General features: G+C 60.5%; 1 protein-coding gene across 13 annotated transcripts in view; it reads right to left on the bottom strand.

Moving 5' to 3' along the window:
- Positions 1-27,993, bottom strand: part of RAPGEF1 (Rap guanine nucleotide exchange factor 1) — a 94,232-nt gene that overhangs the window by 4,150 nt on the left and 62,089 nt on the right. For 5 of the 13 annotated variants that reach the window (XM_036420455.2, XM_036420460.2, XM_036420461.2 and 2 more), the window contains 17 exons: positions 27,460-27,960; positions 22,584-22,774; positions 21,089-21,247; positions 12,866-13,144; positions 12,192-12,284; positions 10,619-10,704; positions 8,259-8,370; positions 7,411-7,486; positions 6,910-6,994; positions 5,550-5,642; positions 4,806-4,991; positions 4,050-4,134; positions 3,849-3,943; positions 2,688-2,766; positions 2,491-2,592; positions 1,260-1,357; positions 14-142 (listed from right to left, as the gene is read on the bottom strand). In XM_036420455.2, the coding sequence (XP_036276348.1) occupies positions 14-142; positions 1,260-1,357; positions 2,491-2,592; positions 2,688-2,766; positions 3,849-3,943; positions 4,050-4,134; positions 4,806-4,991; positions 5,550-5,642; positions 6,910-6,994; positions 7,411-7,486; positions 8,259-8,370; positions 10,619-10,704; positions 12,192-12,284; positions 12,866-13,144; positions 21,089-21,247; positions 22,584-22,774; positions 27,460-27,960 (2,449 nt within the window). Of the gene's footprint in view, positions 1-13; positions 143-1,259; positions 1,358-2,152; positions 2,318-2,490; positions 2,593-2,687; positions 2,767-3,848; positions 3,944-4,049; positions 4,135-4,805; positions 4,992-5,549; positions 5,643-6,909; positions 6,995-7,410; positions 7,487-8,258; positions 8,371-10,618; positions 10,705-12,191; positions 12,285-12,865; positions 13,145-21,088; positions 21,248-22,583; positions 22,775-27,459; positions 27,961-27,993 lie in introns of those variants that run through there. The other 8 variants (XM_036420465.2, XM_036420466.2, XM_036420457.2 and 5 more) reach the window with 7 other exon arrangements.

The raw sequence follows: 27,993 nt of genomic DNA, 5'->3' as shown, positions 1-27,993 counted from the left end.
GGGGCGCACTCACGCCTGCTGGAAGCAGCGCATGCCGTCCAGGATGTTGAACTGCTGCCACCGTTTGGAAAAGTTCACTTTGCCGTCAATGTAGTCCGGGTTCCCCAGGTGCACGAAGGTGAGGTCCTGCAGGATGAGCCCCCTGGAGGACGAGAGCCCGTGACCCTCAGGTGACTCGGGTGGCTGCCGCCCAGGCAGGCTGGCTGAGCCACAGGACAAGCCAGCGCTGATGCTGCCCCGGCCCCGGGGCGGTGCCTGAAAAACTATGAAGCCACCAGCGCTCTGAGAGGCGTGTTTTCCCCAGCGGAAGTCCCGGCTCCCAGACCCTGGGTCCCGGGAAAGCCAGCTCAGGTCCCGGAGGAGCCTCGGAGGCCTGCCCGCTGCAGAGGCCTCGGTGGCCGTCCGGCCTGGGAGGCCCGTCGGGGACCTGAATGCTGCAGCAGAAGCCGCAGAGCGTGGGCTTGCTCACGTAAAGCTCATAAACGAACAGGACCCCACGCTGGGAGTGGGCGGAGACAGAGCCCTCGTTAGCAGGTGCCTCTAACGCAGGACGCGAAGCCATGTGACCAGTGATGGCAGTCCCTCCACCTGGGAGGCCCTGCCCGAGGGCCCAGGGACCTGCTACCGAGCGCCCGCGGGAAAGGGAGTAGTGTAGTGAGGCCGGGAGGCTGGAAGGGGAGTCGGCTGTCCGATCTTCGTCTCTGAGAGACATCCCATCAGACGCCCAGTCGTGGGCAGTGCCGCCTGACTCTCCCACCCCTTTCAGAGACTGTGCCCACTAGCCTACTAAGCTCTGATAAGACCTGCAACAGAAGCCTGTCTAGCTTTCATTTTCCGCCACTTCCTGCATTTACTGACCACAGGATCCCTTCCCAGGAAGCACCTATGGACTCCCTCTGCCAGGGCCACATGGGGGGCACACTCTCTGAGCTGCTTCATGCCCAGTGCTCTCAGGGTTGCTGGGGTGACCGGGGCTGAGTTTGAGGCCTGCTGGAACATGGCACAGTGTACTGCGGGAGAAGGATGCTGCCACCGGTCTGCGCTGCCTGCAGGCCAGGGAGAGGGAACAGGGCAGGGGGACGGAACCTTTTCACTGGACCCCACGGTTCTGCTTAAAAGTAACAGGCTCTCCGTGCTGCACAACTCAGAGATAAGACAGTATAAATGTCCTGGTGGGAACCCTTAGCGCGGGTTCCTCAGGGCGCCCAATACAGCATCCCAGAGCAACCGAGGGGCAAGCCGGGCAGGGGTCTACTCACAGGTACGGGATGCACGGCGGCTCCACCTCCGAGAGGGCGGCCCGGTAGGCGCGGAAGGAGGACGAACTGTCAATCAGTGTGCAGTACTCGGCCAGGCCCTGTGCAGGACGGGGAGTGTGTGAGCACTGGTGTGTGGGCCCCGCCCCTCCTCGCAGACCAAGTTGTCACCCACCCTCTGCCAGTGCTCGAGGGCACCCACACACAGCAACCCAGAACCGGGCTCCGCTCTTCAGGGGCCACTCCCTGGAGCACCCTGCAGAGGTGCTGTGCCTGCTCGGCCCCCATCTCCTCCCCGTCAGCACCCACGTGTGCACAGGACCTGGACCTCGGGCTCCCGCTGGGCTGTGCCCGACTGCAGCCCTAGTGAGCCTCTGACGCCCACCCTGCACCGCCATCCAGCTCCGAGCCTTCCTTCGTCCTCACTGCTCTCCAGGCCCAGTCCGCCGGCTGCCAGGTGACCTCACTTCACGCTCCGGCACGCAGCCTGGGCTCTTCCCTGCGAGACTCAGCCGATCCTGCCTTTCTGCCTGGTGGGCGCCTCTCACTGATGGTCACCTTCTCCAAGAAGCCCCCCTGCCTCCTGAGGACTTCATGCTTTCCTGGGGCAAGTGGTGCGGACGTCCCACTTCTCCAAACAATACTGTTTCTAACTGTCCTCTGTCACCTCCAGGCAGCCCTGGGCGGCCCAGCCAGAGCCCAGCCCTGGGGCTTGTCCTCCATATGGATAAAGGTCCAGTCCCTTGCCAGGCCCCCAAGGCCACAGTGATCGGGGCCAGTCCTCACAGCGACATGGCCACTGGCCACACTGATCCTGTCCTGCTGCCTGAGGCGCCAGCACAGTCTGCTCTCCACTGGCCCTGATGGGCATTCCTCTCCCTTCCCAGGAGGCTGCTCCTCAGGGTCTGACCTCACAACACTTCCCCGGGGGCCCCCTGACCCTGAAAACCCAACAGCATGTCTGTCTGTCCACAATGCCCACTGCAGCCGCCCAGAGCAGGCCTTCGAGAAGCGCAGGCCGAGGGCAGGAAGGAGCGGGCGCACTGGGACCAAGGCCCGGCCTGAGGCGCAGGCCGCAGGGCGATGTGATGTGACACCCGGCGCCAGCCACGCCCCTCAGGGCCCAAGGACTGCAGGTCAGAGACTAGGGCAGGCGGGGTGGGCTGCCCCTGCCACACAGAGGGCACTGGCAGCAGGCACCCAGCCCAGGTCTCCATTCCTGTCCTGAGCTCACCTCCGAGGTCTGCTTCTGCCACTCGAGCCTACGGATGGGCGCCGAGTCCAGCGCCGAGAGGATGGCCAGGTAGGAGTTGAAGTTGTTGAGCTTTCGTAAGTGCTGCGGAGAGAGGCGGGCCGTGAGGGCGGGGCGGGGGCAGGGGGGAGAAGAGGGGGGAGGGCGGGCGGGGCAGGGCTAAGGGGCAGGCTCGCTACCTTCATGATCTTGATGAACTTGAGGAGCAGCCGTTCTCTGTCCTGGGCCTTTTCCTGCAGCATGATGATGGAGCGGACCCTGCAGGGACCGGGAGGGAGAGCTGAGGGGACTGCACTCCCTCAGGCCCCTGTGGTCCTGGTGCAGATGGCCCTGCCGGACGCTCCATGGCTGGCAGCGAGTGCCCTGGGCTTGGCAGCACCGACTGTAGCCCGTCTCGGCTCTCAGCTCAGAATCCACGGGCAGGCCACAGGCCACAAAGATCTGGTGGCTGGTGCCCTCTGACCGTGTGCCTCTGAGGATGCCAGCAGAGCTCTCCTGGGAAGCTGAGCCAGCCCCGCTGGATGGACTCGCAGCCTCAGGACCAGCTCAGCGGGGCACTGCTCAGAACCCAGCACCAAGGCAAGGCGAGGACAAAGGACTCACGGGACCCGGACGCCGTGGTCCCCCACAGCCCCGCCAGTCCTGGGAGGAAGGGTCCCCTCTGCTGCCCCTTCTGCCCATGGGAGGCACCTGCACTGACCCACCGTGAGGACTGTGGTCTGTGGGGCCCACTCCCCCCTCCTAGGCAGACCCCAGGGGCGTGCTGGGAGCCCTCTGTGCCCAGCACAGGGCTGGGTCTGAGGCCAGGCTCAGGGCCATCCATGTGTGCCTACAGACGACCGTGCCCAGTGTTGGGGAGGAAGGAGGGAAAGGTAGGGGTAACCTAATTTCTCGCCAGCAAGCAGCCCGTGGAGCACTGTAACAATCTTAGCGCCCCTCGGTGGCAGCGAGGACCGCACGGCTGCCGCGCCCTGACCACCTCTTTGGTGCTGAGGCTGTGGGTGCTTTTGAGTCCTGTTCCGTGTTACATCATTAACACAACCTGGGCTCCGCTTTGCTGTACGGAAAAGGGCCACACAGTACCAATGGCCACCGCTCCTGCAGGCTCGCCTCCGGGCAGTCAGTGTGAGGAGCCCTGAGGCTGCCCGCCTGGCAGCGGGACAGTGCGGGGGGCACATGTCACCCACGTATGCAGACGCTGCCCTCGCTCCAGGCCCCTTCCCTGCGCGCGGGGTCCGCAACCAGCCTCTGCTCTAGGTGCCTCCTCTGCCGCCCGCTCGGTCAGCGCCCGCAAGGCGGAGGCGCTGAGGACGCACCTGCCCGGCGGCTCCGGGCCTTACCAGTAGGACATGTTGTTGAAGTGCTCCGTGAACTGGGTCAGGTTGGGGCTCTTCTCCTCATTCTGCTCTTTTGCCCAAAGCAAAACCTCAGGAATCTGAAAAGGAAGAAGCTGGATGGGGCTGGACCTCTGGCTGGCTGAGGACGGCAATTTCTCTCCTTTAGGGACAAGCCAGCCGCCTCGAGCCCTGCCCCACACGTACCTCTATTTTATAGAAGAGCTCGGCATCCAGCAGGGTCAGCTGTTCAGCGATTTCATGGCTGTGGAAGTCGTGCAGGGTCCCCGGCCTGGAAGACAGACGCCCGAGGTGAATGGACAGGGACAGCTGGAGCTGAGCGGGCTCGGAGCGAGGGCTGGAGGGAGTGACGGCTTGGACCCCGGTGCTGGCCCTGTCTCCTGCCACTGCTGGCGGGTCCTCCAGGGCCCCTGTGAGCCCACGTACAGCTCAGCTGCCAGAGAACGCAGGGCACAGGGGGACAGAGGTGGTGCCATAGGAACGCAGGCGAAGACGGTCACTAACAAACATCTCTGGCTGGGGTAGAGGGCAGGCCACAGACTAGAACCACATGTAGGGTCTGGGGCATGTTCAGGATGGCACAGCAGGGCTGGGGGGGAATTAACAGCTCCCCCTGAGTGCTGGGAAGGAATTAATTCAGAGCTGACCACAGCCCAAGGCACGCCCACCTGTCTCCTGCCCTGGTGAGCGGCCACTCGCCCTGGTGCCCCAGATCCTGGTTAAAGGTGTCTCGCCATGCAATACAACCCGGGCAGAGGCCCAGCACCCAGGGAACCCGCCAAGCTGTCCCTGAGCCACCTCACCAGGGCCTGGCAGAACTGGGGTGTGAGGCTGGGGCTGGGAGGTGCACTGAGGAAACGGGGTGCAGAGGTGGCTGCTGGGTACAGCTCTCACCAGAGGGGCAGGGGCAGGATGGGCCTGGGCAGACGGTGGGCGGCTCACCTGGCTGCTACGCCCCTGGCGGCCAGGGGCTGGTCGGAGTTGGCACACCGCAGCAGCTTCTTCTGGTCCACCTTGTCCAGGATGTTCTTGCGGAGCACGCGGGCCAGGCTGAGCTCCCCGCTGCACACCAAGCGGAAGACCAGCTCCATCAGCAGCTTCAGGATCTCCTCCGTCAGCTCCACCAGGCTGTGGGCCAGGCCACCAGGTGAGGCAGGGCCGCGGGAGGGAGTGGGGGGGGGGGCGGCGCTGCTGCCGCAGGTGGGGGATGGCCCAGGGGTAGCAAGCGACCACCGTCCTCTCAGCAAATGCTTGCTGGCCCCGGACAGGCCTGGCGGCCATGCCGGGCCTGGGCTGAGACGGACCCCAGGGAAGCTCCTGGCTCTGCGGGGAGGACTCCCTAACGGCCCTGGCCCCTCAGACTAGCTGCCACAGGCAGGAGGCTCAGGCCGGGCTGTGTGCTAGCAGAAGGGAAGCACCTTGAAGGCGGGGCCTGGCACTTCCTTCCCAGCCTGGGAGGCTGGCGTGATGGGTGCTGCCAATAAACGGCACTGCAGCCCGAACGCGAGGAGGGCAGAGCCTGGCCCTGCCAGTACCGGGGCAGGGCCAGGGCTGGCCTGCGGGGACGGCCGCTCAGAGCAGGCTGGGAGCCCGTCCAGAACCGCGGTCACGTAGCCGGGGAGGAGCAGGCGGGATGCGGGGAGGGGAAGCCGCCCGAGGCCCGCGATCCGAGGGCAGCGCACTCACCACAGCTCGTCCACCACCCGCACCAGCACGAAGAACGTGTTCTTGCTGACGCGCTTCTTGAACTTGTCGGCGAAGGGAGAGAACTTCTCGTATGTGGAGCGTGCGTTAAAGAAACAGCGTTCTCACACCGAGGGCCGCCCTGGCCAGCCACCATGTGCCAGGGAGTGAGGGGTGGGGGGCAGACCTCAGACTGTCCTTAGCCACGCCCTCTCCTGCCTGCAGAGCCGTCTCCACAGGCCCAGCCGGCCCGGCCCGCCTGGCTGTCAGGTTCAACCGCAGTTACTTTCTGAAGCGCCAGGGGCTGCCTTGCTGAGCCTCACGTAGAGGACAGAGGTCAGGGACGCCGAAGCCCCGGGCGGGGGAGGTGCAGAGCCCAGAGGTGTTTCCTGCCGCCAGTCCCGGAGCCTGAGATCACCTGCCCCCTCCAGCGGCCCCTCCAGCACCCCACCGGCCCGAGGCTGCGCTTTCTGCCGTGAGGGCCACGTTTCTGTGTCCCCTGCAGGCCCTTCCCCGCTCTGCCTGCCGCTGCCCGGTGACCCGGATGTCGGAGGACGTGCGAATGCCTGTCAGCAGCCTGCCCAGCACCAGCGAGTGCTCAGCAATGGGAGTCACGAGTATTGGCCACTTCAGGCCTGTGAGCAACTGAACGTGTGAGGCTGAAGAGAGCCTGTGTCTGTGGACAGGACGGTCCACTGCAGGGCCGAGGGGCCAGGACCCAGGGCAAGGGCAAGGGGAGAGTGGAAGCCCGGCTGTGGGAGACAGGAGGCCAGCAGGGGAAGCCTGAGGGCACACAGGATGGAAGGGAGAGCTGGAACCCCAGACTTCCTACCCCAAATGACAGCGCTGTCCAGCAGATGGCAGTCACAGGCTGCGACTGGAGGGCATGTCCAAAAGGCAGTGGACCCTGGGCTGGCCCACTCTGGGGCAGGATGGGCCCTGGGCCAGGACTGCAAGCAGTGGTCCTGGGAAAGGGTTCGAGGGGAGATGTGGAGGGGGAGCAGTTGTCCACAGTCACGTCTGCCACCAGGTGTTGTGGCCATGCCTACCCAAGGCTTTTCACTTGAGTCCGATTCCCTCATCCCACACATTTGCAACCATCACCCCAACGCCCTGGGGCTCAGCTCAGAAGCTGCAGGTGCCAACTTGCTGGGTCTCTGCAGGGGCCCCCAGGTTCCTGCCCTCAGGGCATCAATCCTAATGGTCTGAGTCACCGCGGCCTCTGTCCCAGGCACTGCGCACCGCCCGCAGCCCTTTGGCAGGGGGAGGAGGCTCACAGAGGAAGCCCTGCCTGAGGCCCCAAGGCTGGACACGGCCCGCGCCCCCTCCAGCCCGGGCCTGCAGTGAGGGTGGGGAAGGATATCGGTATTGCAGCTTCTTGATGAGCTCCTCGGGAGTGATGAAGGTCCTGTAGGTGGTCAGGAAGGCCTCACAGTACAGCACCAGATCTGGAGGGAAGGATGTGTGGTTACGAGGTGGCTGCAACATGCCCCGCCCGGTAGACGCAGAGTTTACACCCCACCACTCAAAGGGCCTTAGTCACAGGCGCGGAGAGCCACTCAGTCTCAGCGGCAGCTCTGGAGCCAAGTCAGAGGTAACGCCTTCAGCAGGCTGGGCCCAGGACAAACCCTGGGAACTTCCACACGAGAGCGCCAAGGACAGGTTGAAGGGGCAGAGCTTGGCACGCTGCTGGGATACACAGTGGCATGCTCGGGTGCCAGGCAAGGCCACCGGAGGAGCCGCCTCCTGATTCCCTCAGGGCTGGCGGAGAGGGCGGAGGCCAGGCCGATGGTCGGCTACGGCAGTTTGTGCCCAGAGCCAGGGAGCGGACCCGGACAGAGGCCATCGCAGAGGCACTGCATACCTTTCCTGTCCGTCTCGGTCGCGTGGACCAGCAGGATGTCCCCGGATCCTCCCCGGACGTCGGGCCCATCGTCACCCTGCAAGGACGACAGCGCAGCCGGGAGAAGCCGGTTTCAGAGCCACGGGCAGGGATGGCACAACGACGCTGTGCCAGAGACCGCAGGCCCCTCTCCCTCAGCTCTCCTCAGCCGGGACCGGTGTGGCCATGCTGCGGAGGCCAGGCACGCCCCTCCCCGCCCCACTGGGAAGATAAGCACCCAGTGGAACTCGTCTGGGAGGCGGATGGCCCTGAGGTGCCCAGACATCGCCGGCCTGGGGCACGCTGCTCTGAGACACACCTGGGTCAGGGGGACCCGGCACCATTCGACCTGTCCCTGCTCACCAACCCATGGGTCAGGGAGGCGAGGAGGGCAGTTCTCACTCTGGGGACAGCGAACCCCGGGGGGGCAGACAGGACTGTCCCAGCCTCTCCCAGGATAACTGGGGCAGCGAGCTGCCCTAATTCTGCATCTGCTCCCCGGGGTGGAGTGGGGGGGTGGGGGGTGTACTTGTCATGTCACGGGTCCTTCTGGGGAGCCCTTCATAGGAGAGAGTACAGTGTCATCAAGACATTTATGCCACACCTTGTCCTGTTACTCATCCATCTGCCGGGACCTGGCGCACCCCTGGTAGCCGGGGCCCCGCTGAGCCAGGATGGAAGAGGTGCGGGGAGCCATGGCCCGCGGCCACCTGGAGGGCCAACACCTCACGTGGGCCTACTGTTTGGTACACCTCAAGGTTACAGTCTCCTCAAAACCCCTCAGCCTCATCACTGGCCAGACTCTGCACCAAGGCCTGCGAGGTACCCACCTCTTGCTTGAGCGTCAGCCTCGCCATGATCTCACTGTGGTCGATGAGGGACAGTTCGTCCACTTCCTCCTCTGACTGAGCCGACTCGGGACCATCTGGTGACTTCAGGGCCCTGAGGGACAAGTGGTTTGTGCTGCAAATGCCACAGGCCCTGGAGGTGAAGCCGTGCAGCCCTGGCCATGCCCTGACCAGGGCTACAGGGAGCAGCCAAACCTGCTGCCCGCCGCCCTCAGGAGCCAGGCGACGTGGGACATTTCTGCTGTCTCTGGATGATCCAGCTGCAAACAGAAGGGCTCAGCAAGGGGATGGAGAAGGCTCCACTGGTCTATTTCCCTCTGTGCTGGTCTCAGTTACTCTGTTAAGGCCCACCGCGTGCGGTCAGTGCTTACGGAGAGGAACAGCAAATGGCCAGCGAGAGTTCAAGTGACCTTAGTGCCATTGCCCACGTCATTGCCGAGGGCCATTGCTGAGCGGAAGCGTGAAAGCGAAGACCCGCTCTTGTCCTGGGGCGCAGGGTCTAGCAGAAGACACACGCCTGGCCAGCGTGGCTCAGTAGAGCATTGACCTATGAACCAGGAAGTCATGGTCTGATTCCTGGTCAGGACACATGCCCGAGTTTTGGGCTCAATCCTCATCAGTAGGGGCTCTGCAGGAAGCAGACAATCAATGATTCTCTCCCATCATTGATGTTTCCACCACTCTCTCTCCCTTCCTCTCTGAAATCAATAAAGAATAAAAGGAAGGCCCCAGCCTAGTCTCAAAGGTAGGGAAAGCTCCTGAGGATGGGGCAGACAAGCCGAGACTGAAGAGCCGAGCAGGAGTGGCCCAGCAAAGGGGGAGAGACCCCCCTACCAGGGGAGCAGGTGCGTGGCTGGGAGACATTGGGGGACATGCGCAATGGATCTATAGATGCCTGACTTTCCCCGAGTTTTCTCCCATATTACCAATTTCTACTTAGGATTCTCAAGATGGATACTGTGGGCATTGGCTGCCCTTGTGGTCACAGGCCACATTTAAACCTCAAGTGCCTAAGACAGAAGCCTGTGCCAATACGGATGGGCCAGAGCAAAACTGCGTGGTCTTGGGAGGAACCTGTGTCACGCCTCTCTGTCAAGACCATCTGTGGGGTGGCTTTTATGGAAAGAGGACTTCCCAGCAATGCTCCTAACCAGTAAGTGTGCCCGCCTCTGCTTCCTTCCCAAGGCCATCGGGACTCTGAGAATGCACCTTCAGGCCCCACGAGCTAATGGGACCCACGAGTGGCTGTCACGTGGCACAGGCACACGTTGCCACTAGGTGTTAAGACAGAAAGCCCACCAGCTTACTCAACACCCGGGGACCCTAGCTGGCAGGTGAGTCAGACTGTATGTGGACACGGAACAGTGTCTGAGAGCAGGCTGGGCCCCCAGAGGATGCTTCCTAATAGTTTCCTTTGGTCTCTTGCTATTTTTGCCACCTCTTCAACCATTTATGCCGGGCCTGATAATGACATTGGGTATGGCCTAGCTTTACAGGAATAAACTGTGTTTCATGCATGTACTTGTGACTGTAAGCCTCCTTTTGCCCACCCTGTGCATGGAACACTCCACAGAGGTGCCACCATGAGGCTGCGGGTGCAGGCCCTGCTCAGTACACCCTGTAAGAGCATCCTAGAGAGATCTACCGTCTCAGAACTGGTCAGGCCTGCCTCACGCTAACCCTGCAATGCTATGAGGTGAAAGGGACATACAACCAAAGGCAACGATGACTCCTGACTGATCTTGGTTCCAAAAAAATAAGTCGAACAAGACACTTAGGGAGAATCGGGGTCCTGTAAGGTAGTGTGCTGATATGAGGAAGTGTATTATTTTCTTAGGTGTGACGTGATACTGTCATCAGGTAGGCATTTAAAGTTTTCAGGAGGCATGTGGAGTATTTAGGAGCTGAGAGTCGCTCTGTAACTTACTGTCGAATGGTTTAAAAATACATAATATGCATTGTATTTATAAACAGCAAAAACTTGGGGGATGTTTTTAATTCCCTCACTGCACCTGAACTTGGACCAGATCGAGGATGTTGCCAAGGGCCTTAAAGCCCGCCACAGCAGGCAGTAAGGCGGGTAACGGTGTGCAGGTGACCAGCAAGTAGTGGCCGCCTGCAGGACAGAATGCAGGCCTTCAGGGCGGGTTGCTTGTGGTTTTTCCTGTTTCCCTGCGTTTTCCGTACTTTCATGCTGTCTACCCTGAGCACGCAGAACTGAGAGTCACACAAAATGAAGGAAGCTTTGCTGCCCACCGCAGCACCGTGGCTAAGGACTCAGTTGGGTTTGGGTCGCTGCAGCCCCCTGCCAGTGGCCTCCGGGCCCCGTGATCACTTCCTACCTTTCTCCGTCTCCGCTTTCCTTCCCAGGCGCACTGCCGACCGAGGAGGGATCTCTGGGGTGCCCATCCCTCACAGCTGGCGATTCCTGAAAAGAGAAGTCGGCACTGGGTTTGACAGGTGCCCATGGGGGCTGATCTGCTTCCCAGCATTCCTGCCCACAGGTGGCTTTGGAGTGCAGGTTCCTGGGGGCCCAAGATGTGAGCTGGCCACCCAGGACCCGGCTCATTACACAGACATCACAGCCTCTCCAGAGCATCTTGCCTCTGGCACAGCGCAGGTGCCACTGCTTACAACACATGCCAGCTGCCAACCACGATGAAGCCCTCCCCACCACCTTGTGGAAGAGAGGATGGCCCAGCCGATCACTCAGCAAAGCTCAGCCAGGCACTGCCACACCGAGGTCCTGTCCCTCAGCTGGCGCCATCCTGCCCATCCTCACACACGGTGGATGGGACAAAGGAAGGGCCCTGCCTGAGACCTCGCAGCCAGAAGGCTCTGCCTCCCACACCCGAGTCGTAGCTCTGTGCCGTGGAGGGCAGCAAAGCTTCGCTGGCCTGGCTAAAGACCGCGCTCAGGATCGAGTGCTTGATGGACTCCAGGGCTGGCCCAAAGGGACTAGCTGCTCCCGTGTACGAGTGAGTGCAAGCCCGCCCCCAGCAGCCTCATTGCTTCCTGGGAACCCGCCTATTCCACTCAGTGACAACACGGCACTCACAACCCCGATCTGCCACCCAGGCCAGCACAGAACGGCAGCAGGAACCTGTGGGACATTGTCATGGAGGGCGCCCAGCGCAGTGGCCGGCATAGAACATGCACCAGATGGAGGGGCAGGCTCTGGAGGGCCAGCCCAGGACAACGCCAGGGGCGGGGGCGGGGCACCTGAGGCCACAGGTGTGGTGAGAACTCCAGGGGAGAAACAGCTAAGCTCCCACACACGGGGTCAATTCCCACTGCACTGAAACCCCTCAGTACGCCAGGGACTTGCTAACTCTGAGCAGGGCAGCCTGTGTGGACTTCTGGGACCCTGTGGGGATCCCCTTGGGGAGAGTTACTTTTGAGGCTTTTGAACTTGCTCATGTTTTGCTGCAGCAAAACCTAGAAGCTGACTCCCCGATGGAACTGCTGGGCCTGGCTCGCCTGGAGCGGGGACAGAGTAAAACGTGGCAGTGTTGGGTGGTCCTCGGAGGGAGGCGCCAAAGGCACAGCGGGGCTACCTTCCAGACTCGCTGCTGGGGCGCAGCTGGCCAGGGGTGAATGGGTGCTGGGCAGGTAGAGGGGTGATGGTGTGGAGGGCTCCGTGTGGCAGAGACCCTCCCCATGGTGCCCTCAACACTAGCAGATGGGACAGAAGGAAGTCCCCGGAGCACGCCGTACGTGGCCAGGCCATCTGCACGCTGCCCACAGAGTCCAGAAGAGCCACCGGCCCGGCTCCAGCAGTGCCACATGCACAGCAGCGGAAGCCACGGGAAGACCTACACAGCAGCCACGTCCTTTCCCACGGGGCCTGGCCTGCTAGTGACCGAGAGGCTCAGCCAGCCAGAAGCTGGGCCAGGGCAGCCCGAGGCTACTTACTCCTCGAGAGCGAGCCAGCTCCGTGCTGCTCGGGCCAGAGGAGCACAGACTGACGTATGCAGCCCCACCAGCCTCCGCACTAGCGTTTTCACTCTGGGGAGAAGGACGAGAGGAAAGCACATGTGACGGCCTCCAGCCGGCCTCGGGCCCGGGCAGCCTGCGGGAGCCCCGCTGGACGCTCCTTCCACGGGAGGGCAGAGCGCAAAGCTGCCTGGCCACCTCGTGTGGCGTTCCAGGGCTCACACGCCTCCTGCGGCATCCTGTCCAAAGAGGCCCACCTGCCCACTCCGCCGGGATAATGGAGGGAAAGAGGCAGCTGCGAAGATGCCCTGCCTGTTTGCTCGGCCCTACCTGCCTGCCCGGAGGAAGGTCGCAGCCCGTGGCTGGTGCAGGAGAGTAGGCCCCGCACTCAGCACCGCACACAACCAGAGGCACGTCCGTGACCTCTGCGCCTCCCTCTCGCCGCCAAACAACGCGAGCCATGTCCTCTGCCTTGTGCTCACCGTCACGGACGCCACTCAGGGCGCAGGCCCAGTGCGGGGCTCGGGCCCGCGGTCGGGACCTCTGGGAGCGGCTGCCCGCCTGGGACCCGCACTAGCCGGGCTGCCCACACTGACCGCTAACGGCGACACGGCTTTCTCACACACGCAGCCCCACGGGTGTGCGGTTCTCACCGAAGGCGTCTGGGGCGAGTCAGGGAGAGAGGCTGCGGGAGGAAGGCAGACAGTGCTCCCATGAAAGGTGCTCTCCTGAGAAGATGGAAGAGGAAGAGGCCCGTCCGCGGTGCTGGGAGGCAGGCTGGCCGCGGGGGGCCGCGCCAAGTCCGAGCTCTGAGACTGGTGGACAGGTGGGAAGTGCGGAGAGGAAGAGGAGGTAGGCGGGAGGAAAGGGTGTGCGGAAGCTTGGTTGTGAGGCACGAAATCCTGGGAGTAGGACCTAAACACAGATTTATACTAGAGAATCCAAGCGAGAACACACACAAACAAGGAGAAGGAGAGAAGAAAACAGACAAGAGAGAGAGAGATTAGATTACTCAGCGGAACTCTGACAGGCTGGTCACAGTAATTCTGAGGAGGCCCCAGACCAGGCCCAGCCTGCCCCGGGTCCTCTGGCCTAGACCCGCTCCCTCCCTTCCCACCCTCCACCCTCAGTGAGGCCTGGAGACTGGCCAGCGCTGTCCTCAGGTCTCCACGGCAGGACGCCCCAAGGACAGCAGGCCTGCTCTGTAAGGGCGGTCAGGACCTCTGCTGTCACACTCCCAACCTATGCCTTCTGTTCTTCAGGGACCTGGTGGCTAAGTTCCACACGCAGTCAGACACCGGGTCATACTGACTCATTTTGAACCTTTAGGATAAGTAAACCTCTTTAGATTTATCCCTTGAAAGCCAAACACTACCGCACCCCAGCCCAGCCCAGAGGCTCTCGCGCTGATGGCTGTGGAGCCTGAGTGGCCACAGCGCCCACAAGAAGTTCCGGAGAGCCCTGGCCGGGTAGTGCAGTGGGCTAGAGCACATGTGTCAAACACAAGGCCCGCGGGCCAAATCCGTCCCGCCAGGCCTTGCAATGTGGCCCGCACCGCGCTGTCATCACTGCACTCCGCTGCGTTTCCATCACAATGACAGTTTATGACTGTTCAGTAAACCATTCGGCCCGCAATTTAGGCTGGATTTTAGATTTTGGCCCCTTCTCTGATTGAGTTCGACACCCCTAGGCTAGAGGGTCATCCTGATACACCAAGGTTGTGGGTTTGATCCCTGATCAGGGCACAAATAAGAATCAACCATGAATGCATAAATAAGTGGGCCAACAAACTGACTGATCTCTCTAAAACCAAAGGAAAAAAAAAAAAAGAAAAAGAAAAAAGGCTTCAGAGAGAGGCTGGCCTTCTGCCACATGAGAACACAATGAAAAGTCTGGGGCCTGGGGGGGCTCCTCACCGACCATCCTGGCACCTCATCTTGGGCTTTTGGCTCCCAAACTGTGAGAAACACGTTCCTGTTGCTGATAAGCCACCCAGGCTGTGGTGTTTTGTTAACAAACAGCAGCCGGAACGGACCGAGACAAAAAGGCCAGCTCTTGCTGGAGTCCCACACTGTCCTCCCTGACCCCGCCCCGCAAGCTCACTGAGCGATGAGCACCGAGCAGGCCCTGCCACACGAACACGACAGTGTCCGTGTGATCACAATGCATCACGCTTCCTAACTGGTCACGTGGCCTATTATTACACAGGTCTCATGTGACAAGCTCAGGGGGCGGCTCCCACACCGCTGGGGCCTTCTCCGGGAGCAGGGACCGGCCAGTGGCTCTGAGGGCATTTTCAAGCCACACGGACCGGATGAGACAATGGCACTTGTGCCACAGGCTCGCGTGGATTTAGCAGTGACGGCCTGTGAGTGCCGAGCACAGCCTGGCTGTGACAAGCACCTGACCCACGCCACTGTCCTCCTCTGCCCTCCCAATGCCAACCTGCACGCAGCAGAGCTGAGGCATTTAGCAGGGCTCAGGCAGATGTCCTGGATGAAGGAACACTTGGGGATGCTTCTCATGGTATCACGGGAGTTGCCTGGATCGTTGCCTGACTCAGCAGCGCCTCCATTTCGGGTGGAGAGTAGCAGCCAAGCATCAGGCGCTGCCCAGGTGCAGGCCCACAGAGGAAGCTGGGGAAGGAGGTTCCAGCCGCACAGGGCGGGCCCTGAGGGGAGGGGGACAGCCACCAAGAAGGGAGGAAGTACGGCTTCTCCAGGCCTAAGCGCCCGCCCTCCTGCCCCGAGGCTCCTGAGCAGCTCTGGCATTCACGCTATGCGGTCCTGTTAGGACAGGAGCCAAGCTGGAGGAGTACCTTGTGGGGCGGGGAGATGCAAGGGGCTGCTCTCTCATTGCCAGAAAGCTCGGGCCTCTCGGGGCTCTGCAGGCATGAGGGCCACGCTGGGGCTCACCGTACCATTTCCAACAAGTCTGGCCCCTCCGGCCTCCCGGAGCACTTCCAGGCCCCGCACGATCCTATTTAGTCACGTGCTCAGGGAGAGAGGCGGAGCCGGCCGCTGGACAAAACCGCTTCAGCAGAGCCCCAGGTTTATTTTAGGGTCTGGCTGGTGCCCGGCCTTGCCGCCTCTCCGCAGCAGTTTTATTTATAGCCGTGAAGACTGGCGGGCTGAGGCTCTATAACAAAAGGTGGCTGCCTGTCTAGACCGGAGGTCTCTGCAGAGCCAGGAGCGCCAGAGCCAGTTCTTGGATGGGTGCCCGAGGTTCTGCATGAACCATCTCACCTACACTCCCTCGGGGGTGCTTCTGGTCCTGACGACTAAGAGGAAGCAGGAGGCAGCGGGAAGGCTCTCTCTCAGTGAGTGTCCTGAGAACACGACAGTCCACGACTGCCAGCCAATCTGTAGGACCTGCCTCCTAGCCACGCGAGTTCTCCTGGCTGAGTGATGACCAGCGTGCAAAGGCAGTGAGCCTGGGTGGACAGACTGCGGAGCCAGGAAGCAGAGGTCTGCCCTCAGGAGACCCCGGAGCCATACCCACTCTGGAGAACACACACACCTGGAGGGACCACCCAGTGCTCCGAGCGGGAGGTATGACCACCTTGAATGTTAGCATGTGGTCACTCACATCCTAAAAAGCCGTCACCAAAGCTGGCCGGGCACCAGTTTTCCCGGACACTTTCTTTCCATTCAATTCCTGGCATGAAAAACGACGAGGGATGCGCCCTGTGTTGTGCTGGCAAGAAAGCAGATCTTTGAATGGAAAACCCTGATCCCTCAACATGCCAACCCACTGAGTCCCTCTGAATAGAAGGAAGATGGGGCGTCTGAGAAGGCCAGGGGGTGCCAGCAGCCATGGGCCGGAGCCACAGACCAAAGGGCCTGGCTCGGAACGGCAGCTCCACAATGACTGAGTGCCAAGCTTTAGCGAACCTTCAACCCCACCAATTACAGGAAATGCGGCTGGACTTCCTGTCGTGAAGTGTTCGCGGAGATGGCTCATCGCTGCATGCTCCTGGCTCAGCAAGGCTTATGTGTCAGTGTTTGGAGGCTACTTAGCAAAACAGACAAGCTGCTGAAGCTGGCTTTGGGCTTCCATTCTTACCCGCCAGTTGTGAGCAACACACAGTGTGGTCTGGGCTTTCTCCCCGGGACAGCTCAGCACCGGCCGCTGGCTCTGAGCACGCCTCCTTCAGACAGGGACCCCGAGTGTCCACACAGTGGGACCCAAGTTATTTTCCTCGGAAGGAAGTCCCCTTGCGGCCGTAGCACAAGCCCTCCCTGGTCTCCGGGAGGAGACGCCTGCAGAGGCGCGTGGGCCTGGTTCTGAGATGGGACATGACTGCTCCCGTCTAGGTCCCCAGGAAGGACCCTTGGTGACACTGCTTGTCACTCCAGGGGGGTGGCTGCAAGGAGTGCTGGCTTTGTCTCCTCTCTCCTTCCTGGTGCTGATTAACTCCATGTCTGCAAAAGCCATCCCCTGGGTCTGCCCTAGGCCCCGGGGACTGTCCTAGGTGCCCCCGTGTTCATTTGTGACAACTTCACTTTCCATAAGGGAAGATGCTGAGGCCGAAGCACCTGCTGATACCCGCTGCCTGGTCAAGGAGGCCCCGGCCGGCCCCGCGGCCTTCATCTGACAGAGAAAGGCAGCATCAGAAGCATGGTGGGGTTAGAACGTATCTTCTCTATCTTTAAATAAACTTCTTGGAGTCTATTTTTTAAAACCACTGGAAAATTCTAATGTGGATTTTATGATAAAGGATGTAAGAGGACAAAACTCTTTTGCACGAAGAGTAGAGACCTAGTACTTTTCTTCTCATCTGACATAGTTTTGCAACCTGAATCACAAGATCTTCCTTGAAAACGTTACATCTTGGCCAGTGGTTTCACGGCTAATTGTATTTGTGCAAAAACCTCCAACACACTGGAGGGCGCTCTGCAGTCACTGAAGACTGACCTCAACAGCAGCACTCCTTACAGAGGGCTTACTGCCGTTCGAAAGGACTTGCATTCATTTCTAGAAATCTGACTGAACTCGCTCCCTGGGCTTGGATTTGAACGCAGGGGCCCTGACTTCCACTCACTCCGGAGCTCCGTTCAGAGCCGGAGGCACACGCACGCACGCGAAGGCCCCTTCTTCCCTTTGATTTGAGGCTGTTTGGTAGAGCGGGGACAGCGGGCACGGAAAGGCTCAGGACAGAAGCATCAGGAGGGCCCAGACGGGCTGCTCTGGCTCACTGAGCAGAGAGAAGATGGCCCTGGAGACAGGTTGGCTCTGGCTGAGCTGCCGCTGCCCGTTCCTCTCCCGGCTGCAAGTCTCTGGAGGCCCCTCCGAGTTCAGGAGATGCATGCGGAGAGGGAAGGAAGGTGTGGGCGTGCCCAGGAGGGAGAGCACCAAGGCGTTTTGATGGCAACCCATGCGTGGACTTTTCTCCTCACCTAGCCCTCTTAGGTCTCAATGTTGATTGCAAATCAGCACTGCATCAATGCCAACGTAACACTACTTCTCCTGGCGGAGATCTGGAGGCTAACCTTAGCTCTCACTTAAGGCTCTGAGCAAACGGCTCGGCTTCTCCATCCCAGCGTCCGCACCTCTGCAACGTGGGCAAGTGTTCCATCCCGAGTGGCAGGAAGGGCCTGACAGGTCGACACCAGAGAACATGCGAGTCGAGGCAAGTGTGTGTGGACAGAACCCTTAGGGCTCATGTCCCACATCACCTCTGAGGACCAGGGCGGCCCCTGGCCAAACTGTCATGGCGTCAGGAGCCACCGGCAGCACTCCTGTGGCCGAAGCTGGCCCGAGAGCACTGAGCCCCAAAGGGCCTGAGCATTAACGAAAGAGGCGGGAGTCTAACCACTTTGCCCCCGGGCTCAGGTGGTCCCTGAGGGTCTCGGAAACCCAGGAGGGGTGCTGGTCTGCATGCACCTCCTTCCCCAAGGCCATGTCGAGGCTTCCTGTGGGATGGAGCTCAGACTTCACATGTCAGAGGCACTGCTGGCCACACAAGCAGGGCATTTGGCAGGAAGGGTGCTAAGGCCCCGGGCGAATACCCCAAGGAGCCCAGCAGACAGGAAGTACTTGTAAAACTCTCAGGACAGCTGGCAGCCAAAGCCGCTGGGGTCAGCAGAGGGAAAATGAGGAAGAGGTATGTTTCTTGGGCACAGCCTGGGACCAGCGCATCTGATTCATGGGAACAGAGGCCGTCCTGTGACGAGTCAGCAGTGGCTTGTTCCGATGAGATGCTGGGAAGCAGGGTGATGGGCCCAGGGGAGACCTGCAGGCCTCCTTGGTCAGGGCTCATACTTGTGGGTGAAGCAAGTCCTCTGGGTTGGGTCAGCATCACGGAGCACCTGCCACTTGCCCTGAGCGATGTACTACGCTTGCAAGCATGTAACAAGTCCAGGCCCTGCCGAAACCGGTTTGGCTCAGTGGACAGAGCATCAGCCTGCGGACTGAAAGGTCCCGGGTTCCATTCCGGTCAAGGGCATACACCTTGGTTGAGGGTACATCCCCAGTGGGGGTGTGCAAGAGGCAGCTGATCGATGTTTCTCTCTCATCGATGTTTCTAACTCTCTATCCCTCTCCCTTCCTCTCTGTAAAAAATCAATAAAATATATTTTTAAAAAAGTCCAGGCCCTAACCTTGAGGAAAAGCAGCTGGGACTACAACCAAAAGGAAGCAGCCACCTCTCAATGTGGTAACAAACAGCTATAACACCTCTCTACCATTTGGCAGTGCGTCTTGTGCACGTGCTTTCCCTTTAACCCTACAAGGATGACAGCGCTGTCCTGCAGCCTCTGGACCCTGCCTGCTGCCCGGCCCATGCCAGGAGACGCCCTGTGCTCGCGGTCCCAGGAAGAGGGAACAGCAATGCGTTTCCAGCGCCCACCTCCCTCCATTTAAATCAGTCGATGCACGTTTACGGTCTACAAGTTCCCTTGGCAAAGTGGTTTCGATGGTTAGAATCTTCTGGTAGAAGTGGCAGTTCCCTGGGCCAAGGACAGTGTGAGCTGCCTTCAGATCTGACCATGCTGTGTTCCAATGGCACCCTTTGGAATGCCAGGCTGGACTGATAGCCAAGGGATGAAGAAATTCGGGAATAAAGGGCTGCTCTTAGAGAGGGCACATGAAGATTCCAAACATTCAGGCCGCTACCCACAGCTCTCGGTGGGGGGCGGGGCAGGTTGGCCTTTCTTCTAGGAAACCAACTCCTTCGTTAACTCATTCCCATGGGCTCCGCGGTGGAGCTGGGGCCAAGCATCTTTCTGATGCTGGTGCCTCAGCCTCCCTCAGACCCACACTTAGTTAAAGCACCCCTCTATTTCCTTCTCTGCTCCAGCAACAGTCCAGTGCATTGTCAGCCCTGTGACCCCGAACTGCTTAAAAGGGATATTGTAGATACTCTTAGGATAATTCACACTTACTTTCTGTTCATAGAGGGAAATACAGTCAAGAGCTGGGATTGTCTGAGGGCCAAGTTTTGCACGATCTGTGAAAGGAGCCTGCCAGAGCGCCTCTGCGGAAACAGAGGGCGTCTGTGCGCAGCCGGGCCGGGGGTGGGGTGGGGTGGGGGGTTCCCTCTCCATGACAAGTGCAGGGACGGGAGGGCTCTGCAAGCTAGGCCCAGCACCCAGAGGAAGAATGCGCCCAAGGTCCTCACAACAGGCACTGGATGGTGCCCAGCAAGGCAGCCTGGGAACCACCACCCTGGGCCCCGAGCTTGGCCAGGTCTCTGAGAGGCCTGGGCGGCCGCGTTTAGAGGGAGGGCGTCCCAGCAGGTTCAGGCATCAGCCCGCGCTCTAAGCACACAAGCAGCGGAAGCTCTTCTGAAACTCACTGTGTGCCTGGGGTTTCCTACGACTGCACTTAGTCCTCACGCAGGGAGGGGACTGAGGCTGGAGGATGAACAAAGAACGCAGGGACCAGCTGACTGCAGGGACCCGAACGTGGCTCCTTCCCTAAGTCTGTCCTGTCCCCCAGCCCCCGCCCCCCATTTCACAGACACAGATCAAAGGGGAACGGCGGCTGTTCGGACAGATGCAGATTCCAGTGAAAGACACACTATGCTTCCTAAGGCACTGGTGTCCCGAAGTTTCAGAAAGATTCTATTTTAAAAAATGGCTGCAAATATCCCCTCTACCAGCAACTGCCACCACGAGGCGCATCCACTTCCCTATTCCGGGAATCGGCTGGCCTTGTGGCTGAACCCAGAGAAGGCAGTGGAAGTGGCGGAGGGCCAGCTGAGCCAGGCCTTAAGATACCTTCCACACTTCCGTTTGTTCCCGGGAACCCTGCCAGCTGCCTGAACAAGCCTGGGCTGGCCTGACGAAGGCGGGCGGATGGTGTGGATGGCTGTCAGCCCAGCTGTCCCAGCTGAGGCTCCAGGGATGCGAGCAAGTCCAGCCAAAGTCAGCCCGGGCAGGTCAGCACCATCGCCCACCAACCTGTGTCCTAAGCTATGGGAAATGGTCACTGCTGTTTGAAGTCACTGCGTTTTGGGGGAGTTTGTTACACAGCAAAAGCTGACACAGCCCTCCAACTCCAACTTTCTCATGCCCTGGCAGAGCCTGCTCTCCTGGGCTTTGCTTCCTTTGTGAGGAATATTCCCGTTTAGCCACAGGACACATATCGGGCTGGCCAAGGGGAAGTCTGAACAAAAAGGCCGCAACGTCCCTGCAGGTGATGCCTGAGTGATACGGCTGTACATGCGGCCGCCACCATCCCAACACCTGCGCTCCCTCCCATTCACAGTCCTCCAGCACAGAGACCCATCCCCGGTACCCTACCCCATCCGTGCAGGGATCTGCAGAAGGCAAAGTCAGCGCTGAGCAGCGGCACACACATCGGAGGGCACAGGCTACACACGGAAGATGACATCCACCAGGTGCCGAGCAGAGAGCGGAGGGAGCACTCACCGAGGGCACGGGCAAGTTGCCATGCCGGCTGAGAAAGGAGTTAGAGACGGACACACTGATGCCCTGAGTGGCACTGCTGTCGTCGGGGGTGAAGGCCACTTTAGTTTGCTGGACACAGTAGGAGACAGAGGAGAAGGAAGAAGCAGCATAAGAGGCCTGCTGGATAGAGGGACGAGAGAGAAGATGGGAAGGAGGGAGAGAAGCAGAGAACAGTCAGGCATGTATGCACAAAGGCCACGGAGGCTGCCACCCAACTGCGCTCGGGCATTCTGGAGAGGGATGGCTTCTTGGCTCAGTTTGGAGATCAGAGACAGCTTCCAAGGCTCCTGGCCCCCTTTCACTTCCTTACGATAGATTGAAAGCTGGCTTTCACACAACTGTGTCCACTGGGAGTGGTGGCGAGGGGGCAGAGAGGCCTAGTGGTTTGAGTCCCACTTTGCCACTTACTCAGGGCCCCAGCCCTCCTCGGTGGTGTAGACCGTGGTCTTAGTCGCACTTCAGCGGAGTGCAGATCAAGAGCTAGGCTGCCTGGGTTTGACTCTGGGCCCTGCCATTTAAGTCAGACTGGGGGCATTACCTAACGCTCTCTGGCCTCAGGCTTTCGCTCTGGAAAGACAGGGATAACCCTGCAGGGCTGTGTCCATGTGAAGCACTTAGAACCGTGCCTTCCACAGCGTACGGTGCCAACAGGCCTGGATACTTAAAACTCCCATCTTTGTTGGTAAAGCGGGTAACACTTCCCGAGACTGCATTTGGGAGGGTGTGCCAAGCAGCCTGCAGAGGGCGCCACACAGCATGCCTGGGAGCTGTCCCCAACTCTTCTGGACAGCATGGCTGGGCAGGATGCTTGGGTTCTAGACCTGACCAGAGCCCGCTTGGCTAGTAAACTGGCAGCTAAGAGAAGAAGGTCAGAGGCACACCCATGTCTCTCCTGCCTGGCCCAGAGCCTGCCCGCACTGCCTGCCCGTGCAGAGCTGAGTCCGTGGCTGCGTGCAGCCTTACACAGGCGCCTTTAGAGGAGGAAAGTGCCAGGCCCGGCAGCGAGGCTCTGTTTACAGCCATCCTGTTCCAATGGGGAGAGAAAGTGGCTGTCTATTGGCCCATTATGTAAATCAGGCCGCAGATGGCCCTACACAGACCGGGCCCTGTGCTCAGAATCCCTCTCTCCTGGGAGTCTATGTTGGAGCCACAGAAGAGAGAAAAAAATGCAAGAGAGTCAGCAGAGAGAGCAAACACTCTGAGTAAAGCCAGTCCCAGCTGCACGGCTACTCAGAGAAGAGGGGATCCCCCACCCCCAGGTGGGGAGCAGCAGAGCAGGAGACAGGCTGCCCGGGAACTGCCGAGGGGAAGTGAGCCCCACGTGGGAGATGGTGGGTTCCACACCGGCCCAGGCCCTTGCTCCGAGGAGGAGGAGGAGAAAGAGGAGGAGGAGCTTCTGGTTCTTGGAGGCCTGTGGCCCTGGCAGCAGGGAGGGCACCTGGGAGGGGCCGCTTACCAGCTGCCGCTGCTTGGGCGGGAGGGCGGGGGGCGGCGCCAGGTCTGGCGGGTCGGTGCTGTCGTTGAAGCCGTACACCTCCATGAGCAGCTTGTTCTTCTGCTGGTACACGTGCTCGTTCTGCGGCGTCTGGTAGAACACGGACGGCTGCGGCTCCGAGTAGTCCTCGAGCAGCTGCATGTAGGCCAGCACTGCGGACAGAGATGGCACCCTGGCTCTGGCACCGGGGGCGAGCTACAGGGGGCGCCCTCCCCAGCAGCAGGCAGTGAGACTGCTCTGTGTGACCTGGGGGCACACGCGTGCAAATGCAGCGAATGGACTCCAGGAGGGAGCCCCAGCTGCGGGCTCTGGGCACAAAGACACGTCAGTCAGGCTCACTGAGTCACCAACGGGGTGTTCTGGTGGAGAAGGTGACAGCGGACAGGCCAGGTGGGGGGCAGGGATATACAGGATCTCTACTTTCTGCTCAGCGCCGCCGTGAGCATCGAACTCTCTAAAAAACAAAGCGTTTTCACCGAGCACCTGGGGCACTGGCCCCTGGGGCAGAGCCCTCGGGGTTTCCAGGCACTCGAGGGGCAGGGGCTGGGGAGCTCCGGGGCAGCACAGCTGGCCCCCTCAGCCCAGCTCCCGGGAACACCCGCAGGGAGTCTGCACCTCTGATCCGGGCGCTTCCCCGCCCTCCTCTGCGCCCAGCTACCTGCCGCTTTCCCAGCCGCTCACACAGCCGCCCCCGCCCCTCACTCCTTTCCTTCTCAGCGCTCCTCACAGGGTCAGGGCTACCCGGGGGCTTTATCATTCACCAGGTTTTACTGAACACCTACTACTGTCAGGCACTGCGGAGGCTGGCAAAACAAATCTTCTGCCATGGGCTCACCCCTCCAGAGACAGCACCCAGACCGTGGAGAACTAGCAGTGGGTGGCAAGGGGCTGCCTGTCTAGAATATGGATGAGCTCCGTGAGATGGCGAGGAGCCTGCCACACAGAGGGCACAGGCCAGGCCAGGGCCGGGGGGGCACGGGGGCCAGGAGGGGTGGGGCTGTGTGAGTGGGCGGGACCCACGGAGGGCCCGGGGGCTGCCGCTGCTGTCGTGTGCAGACCACCAGGCTGCTGAGGTTCTTCAGTGGCAGGTCCCCGTGGGGGTGAGGTGTGAGAGGTCTGGTTCATGGCGCATTTTCAAAGCAGATGCCACAGGATTGCTGCCTCTCACTCCAGCCAGAGCGGCCATATCACAGTGGCTGACACACAGTAGGTGCCTGCGGCATTTGTAGGATGAAGGAATGAATGGAACACGTGTCCCTCAGCACTGCCAGGCTGAGCCGCTGGGGTGGGACTTGTAATGCGCCCACTGGGCGTGCAAGAAACACAGCAACGCCACCCTTCTCCCCCCTTCCAGCTGAGAGGCTAGAGCCAATCCCTGGGGGGAGGAGTGGAGAGAGGGGTTCCGATTCAAATGCATGCACCCTCCCCCCAACAATCCTCTGGGAAACCCCAGCCCTTGCCACCACCACCATCCGACACCACGCTGCTACCCCTTGGTGAGCAGCCTGCACTCAGGGGCAGGCTCTCTCGCTGGCACAGGTGACAGCACGCGCAGAGACCCCCAAGCAGACAACAGCAGGTCGCACCGAGCAGGAGAGATGTCAGAGAACAAAGAGCTCAGCTGTCACGTCTGTGACCTCATCCTCGGAGGCACCGTCTCTGGAGGCAGGGGCGGAGCCCTGGGTCTCACTCGGGTACCGTGTACATGTGCTCCTGACTCTCGGTGTTCGTGATCTGAGCCCCACCTGCAGAGCCAGGCTGTTCTGAAGACTCCAGAGCATTCTGGGAGAAGCGGCAGTTTGGAACGGACGTGCGCAGAAGCGGTGGAGCGGAAGCCCTCTCTCCCATCCCCTTCCACCTCTGTGACCTGATCCTGCAGTTGACATTCCCACAAAGTCTGGGTCACGCAGCCTGAGCTCCTCCAGCGCCTTTCCCCCGCCCAGGCGGCTGGGAGCGCCGGTGTCAGGATATGCTCTGCACACGTGCGTGCCAGTGTCTGCAGGGAAGGCACTTGCCCGGGACGCGCTAATAAATCCACCCACGGAGCTGGCTGCACACACGCTAAGGGAGTTAGTGTCAGTGAGAGCTGGAAAGAAAAGGAACCGATGCCCTTGTGTGGCAGGCGAAGGGGTGGCAAAGAGTCACCACCCTGAGCGGGTGCCTCCCCTTGGGTCCCGGCACAAGTGCCACAAGCACCTGCCAGGCGGAGCCGAGACCCAGAGACCAGGGGAGTGGCAAGGGCGATTCTGTAGAGCTTAATTTTGTCTTTTCAAACGACGACGCAGGTGGGGGCTTAACTGGAGCCCCAAACCAGCCAGCAAACCTGATCCAGGCAGAGCTGAAGAAAGCGGCACAAAGGCAGCGAGATGGCCTTGCTCTCCTCTGCATCCTCTGGGGTCAAGGCAGATGGGAACTGCTCTCTAGCCACTGGGGGAGGGGTTCAAAGTCACCTTCCTTATTTAAAAGGACCAATAAGAACGCCTGAGCTCCGACAAGCACCGTGTGGCACTTGGCTATCAGAGGTGGGCAGGCACAGGCGCCTCCTCCCCCGAAAGACTGGCTGCCGCTGGTGCACAACCGACTCCTCTGGGGTCTGCGAAGGTGGTCTCGCCCACTTGTTCCCCAAGAGGACTGACTACCACCTGCCACAAGAGAAACCTGGATGAGACGCGCAGTGATGCCTACCACCTGCCAGCTCCTTCCAAAGGCAGCCTGGCATTAGGACTCCCGCTTCCCTGGGCGGGCAGGCTGGCACTCCAGCGGCACCGGGACCATGGGCAGACAGGAAGCTTGTCTGGCACAAGGGCCCTGTGGGGCTGCCCTCACCAAGAGGGGCTGGGCCCCCTGGGACATCACAGCACCTGAAGGACGAGGCTGCTGTGTGGCGCGGGACTGCGCGTGGCTGAGCTCCCTGCAGCGCAAACCTAAGCACGCTTACTCCCTCCTCCTTCACGATGTGACGAGGTGCAGCTGAGCTGCAGAGGCCCCTTGGGAAGTGAAGGACCAAGCTTTCGAGAGCCACAAGGCTGGGGTCCTTTCACAGGACACAGAACAGATGACCTGCTGCATAGGGTCTCCGCCTGAACGGGGTCTCGGAGGAGAGACCCCTGCAGGTCAGATGGGAGCAGGCACCGCGCTGGGAACAGGCCTGCTCTGCAGCCCAGATCTCGGGCCAGGATCAGGTGCTTTGAGCTCCGGGTTCTTCATCTACAAAACGGAAGCTCGTGCCACCCCTCCGGCCAGGTCGCAGCAAGAAGTGGTATGCAGGCGAGTGGAGCTTTAGCCCAGGCCCCGCAAGCTCTCGGCAGGTTTGAACAGGCACAAGCGCTAGAGACGTTGATGGATAAAATGAAGCCTAAGTTAATGGCAGACATTCTGGACAACTGCTTGTTCTGCGCAAACAGTGGCTACCTCTCCCTTCCCTTCCCTTCTCGCCACCCCCCAGCACGGCCACCTGCGCCTGTCCTGAGGCTGGCAGGGCGGTCCTGGCTCCTCGGCCAGGCAGCACCACTCATGCAGTTTGCACAGATGCAATCCTGGCCTGAGTTCTGGGTTCAAAGGATTCCAGAAAAGGAAAGGGTGTGGGTCCCAATCGGCATGCTGCTTAGGACAAGGGAAGGTGGGGGAGGGGAGGGCCAACAGTTCTGAAACTCTCTGCGGAGGGAGGAGGGAGGTGAAGGTCGTGTTCCTGGTATTGCCATTTGCAGCTTCCTCCCAAGTGCCCTGGTTCCTAATGAGCCCACGTACACGACAGATGGGAGTGACATCACTATGCTTACAGAGCCAGCTCTCCCCTCCAGCCGGGGGGAGGGGGGGAAGGGGGGAGGGGGAGGGGGCACACCACTCAGGCTATTACACGAGCTGGCGACACCCAGTGAGGAGCCGGGGAACGCGTGCCATCCTCAGAGGCCCCTCCTTCCCGTGGCCCAGGTGAATCCTGCTGCGGCTAACCTGGCCAGATGTCCTCTCGTGTGAGAGCCTGGGAACCTGGAATGCAGAAGCTGTCTGCGGGATGTGGCACCTGAGGCCAGGGAGCCCTGTGGGGCTGACGTGGCCACACGCACATCTCAAGGGTGACAGTAGGCTGCCAGGAAAAACAGCAGAGCTGTGCCGGCGAAGTGGGAAGGGATCAGGAGGCAGACGAGCACGTGGAGCAGTGGGGAGCTGGCAGAACAGACAATGTGCAGTGGAACACTACTTAGGAGTATGATGGCAAACACACAGTTGAAATGTTCAAAATATGACCAAAACTTTAGCTCCACCCCTGGGCCCCAATGACATCATTTATAATAATAAAAGTGTAATATGCTAATTAGACCAGATGACCTTTCAGACGAAGCGGGGTGGGGGGGAGGAGGCACAGGCAGCTGCTGCGGGGCCGAGCCCCTTGCATGAATTTTGTGCATCGAGCCTCTAGTATATTATAACAAATGGTCATTCAGGGACCCTGAGAGTGCCTCTGGGGCTACAGAAACTCTCCTGGAATTCACGTGCCTCCGGCTTTACCACCATCTTGCTGCAATGGTGCCCTGAATGCCACAACACTCGTTTCTCTTTCTCACCACGTATTCAGGCCAGGAGATCAACTGACTCCCATCTACCAGAGGCTAAATTCCTGGAGGCCAGGCCTGAGCTTTTACAGCAGCCGTAATGAGGTCAGCTTCCCAGGCTTGACAATCAATCACCAGCACTGGACTGACATGACCAGGAGTGCCCACGTACCTGTGTTCTCCCTCTCATGAACTGAGGAGCCCAGGCGTGGTTCTGGTCTGATTACATAAAACATACCGCCTATTCAGGTTACAAACGTGCCTCCCGGCAGCCCAGCAAGGCTTACTGTGTTTGTTCTTCTTCTCCGGCAGGGGTGGCGGCTTCTCCGGGTCACCCGCGGACTCGGGCGCAGTGAAGTCACTCACAAATTCCACGGAGGCCGAGGACCCTCCTTGCTGGAAGGGGAGAATAGCAGCAAAGGGCGTGAAGGAGGCGGGCTGCACCAGGGCGGGGTTCTGCAGGTCGTCCTCAGAGATGTTGTCGTATTGGGAGGGGTGCCGCTCGTAGGACACGCGGGAGCCCGAGCTGTCCGAGGTCTGGGAGGCCGCGCTCCTGCGCTTCTTCTCGGGGAGGGCCGGCGGCATGTCCGTCTGCGGCCCTGGGGCTGAGGGCCCGTCAGGCTGGGAGCAGCTGCCGAGAGGCAACTGGAAAGGATGGCCGAGAAACGGGGACCCAGACTCTCCCAAGGACTCCGGCAATGGGCTAAGGTTACAGGCCACTTGCTGAGGTATCTGGTCTGCGTTGGAGAGGTCTTGCTGAAGGAACTCGTAGTCAGGATCATAGTGATCTGCATTCACAACAGGAGAGACACGCCTGTCAG

This window comes from Pipistrellus kuhlii, unplaced genomic scaffold, assembly GCF_014108245.1.
Source record: "Pipistrellus kuhlii isolate mPipKuh1 unplaced genomic scaffold, mPipKuh1.p scaffold_m20_p_68, whole genome shotgun sequence".
In the NCBI taxonomy this organism is placed as follows: domain Eukaryota; kingdom Metazoa; phylum Chordata; class Mammalia; order Chiroptera; family Vespertilionidae; genus Pipistrellus; species Pipistrellus kuhlii.
The sequence above is the reverse complement of the archived record's forward strand: the minus strand, read 5'-3'. Positions and strand labels throughout refer to the sequence as shown.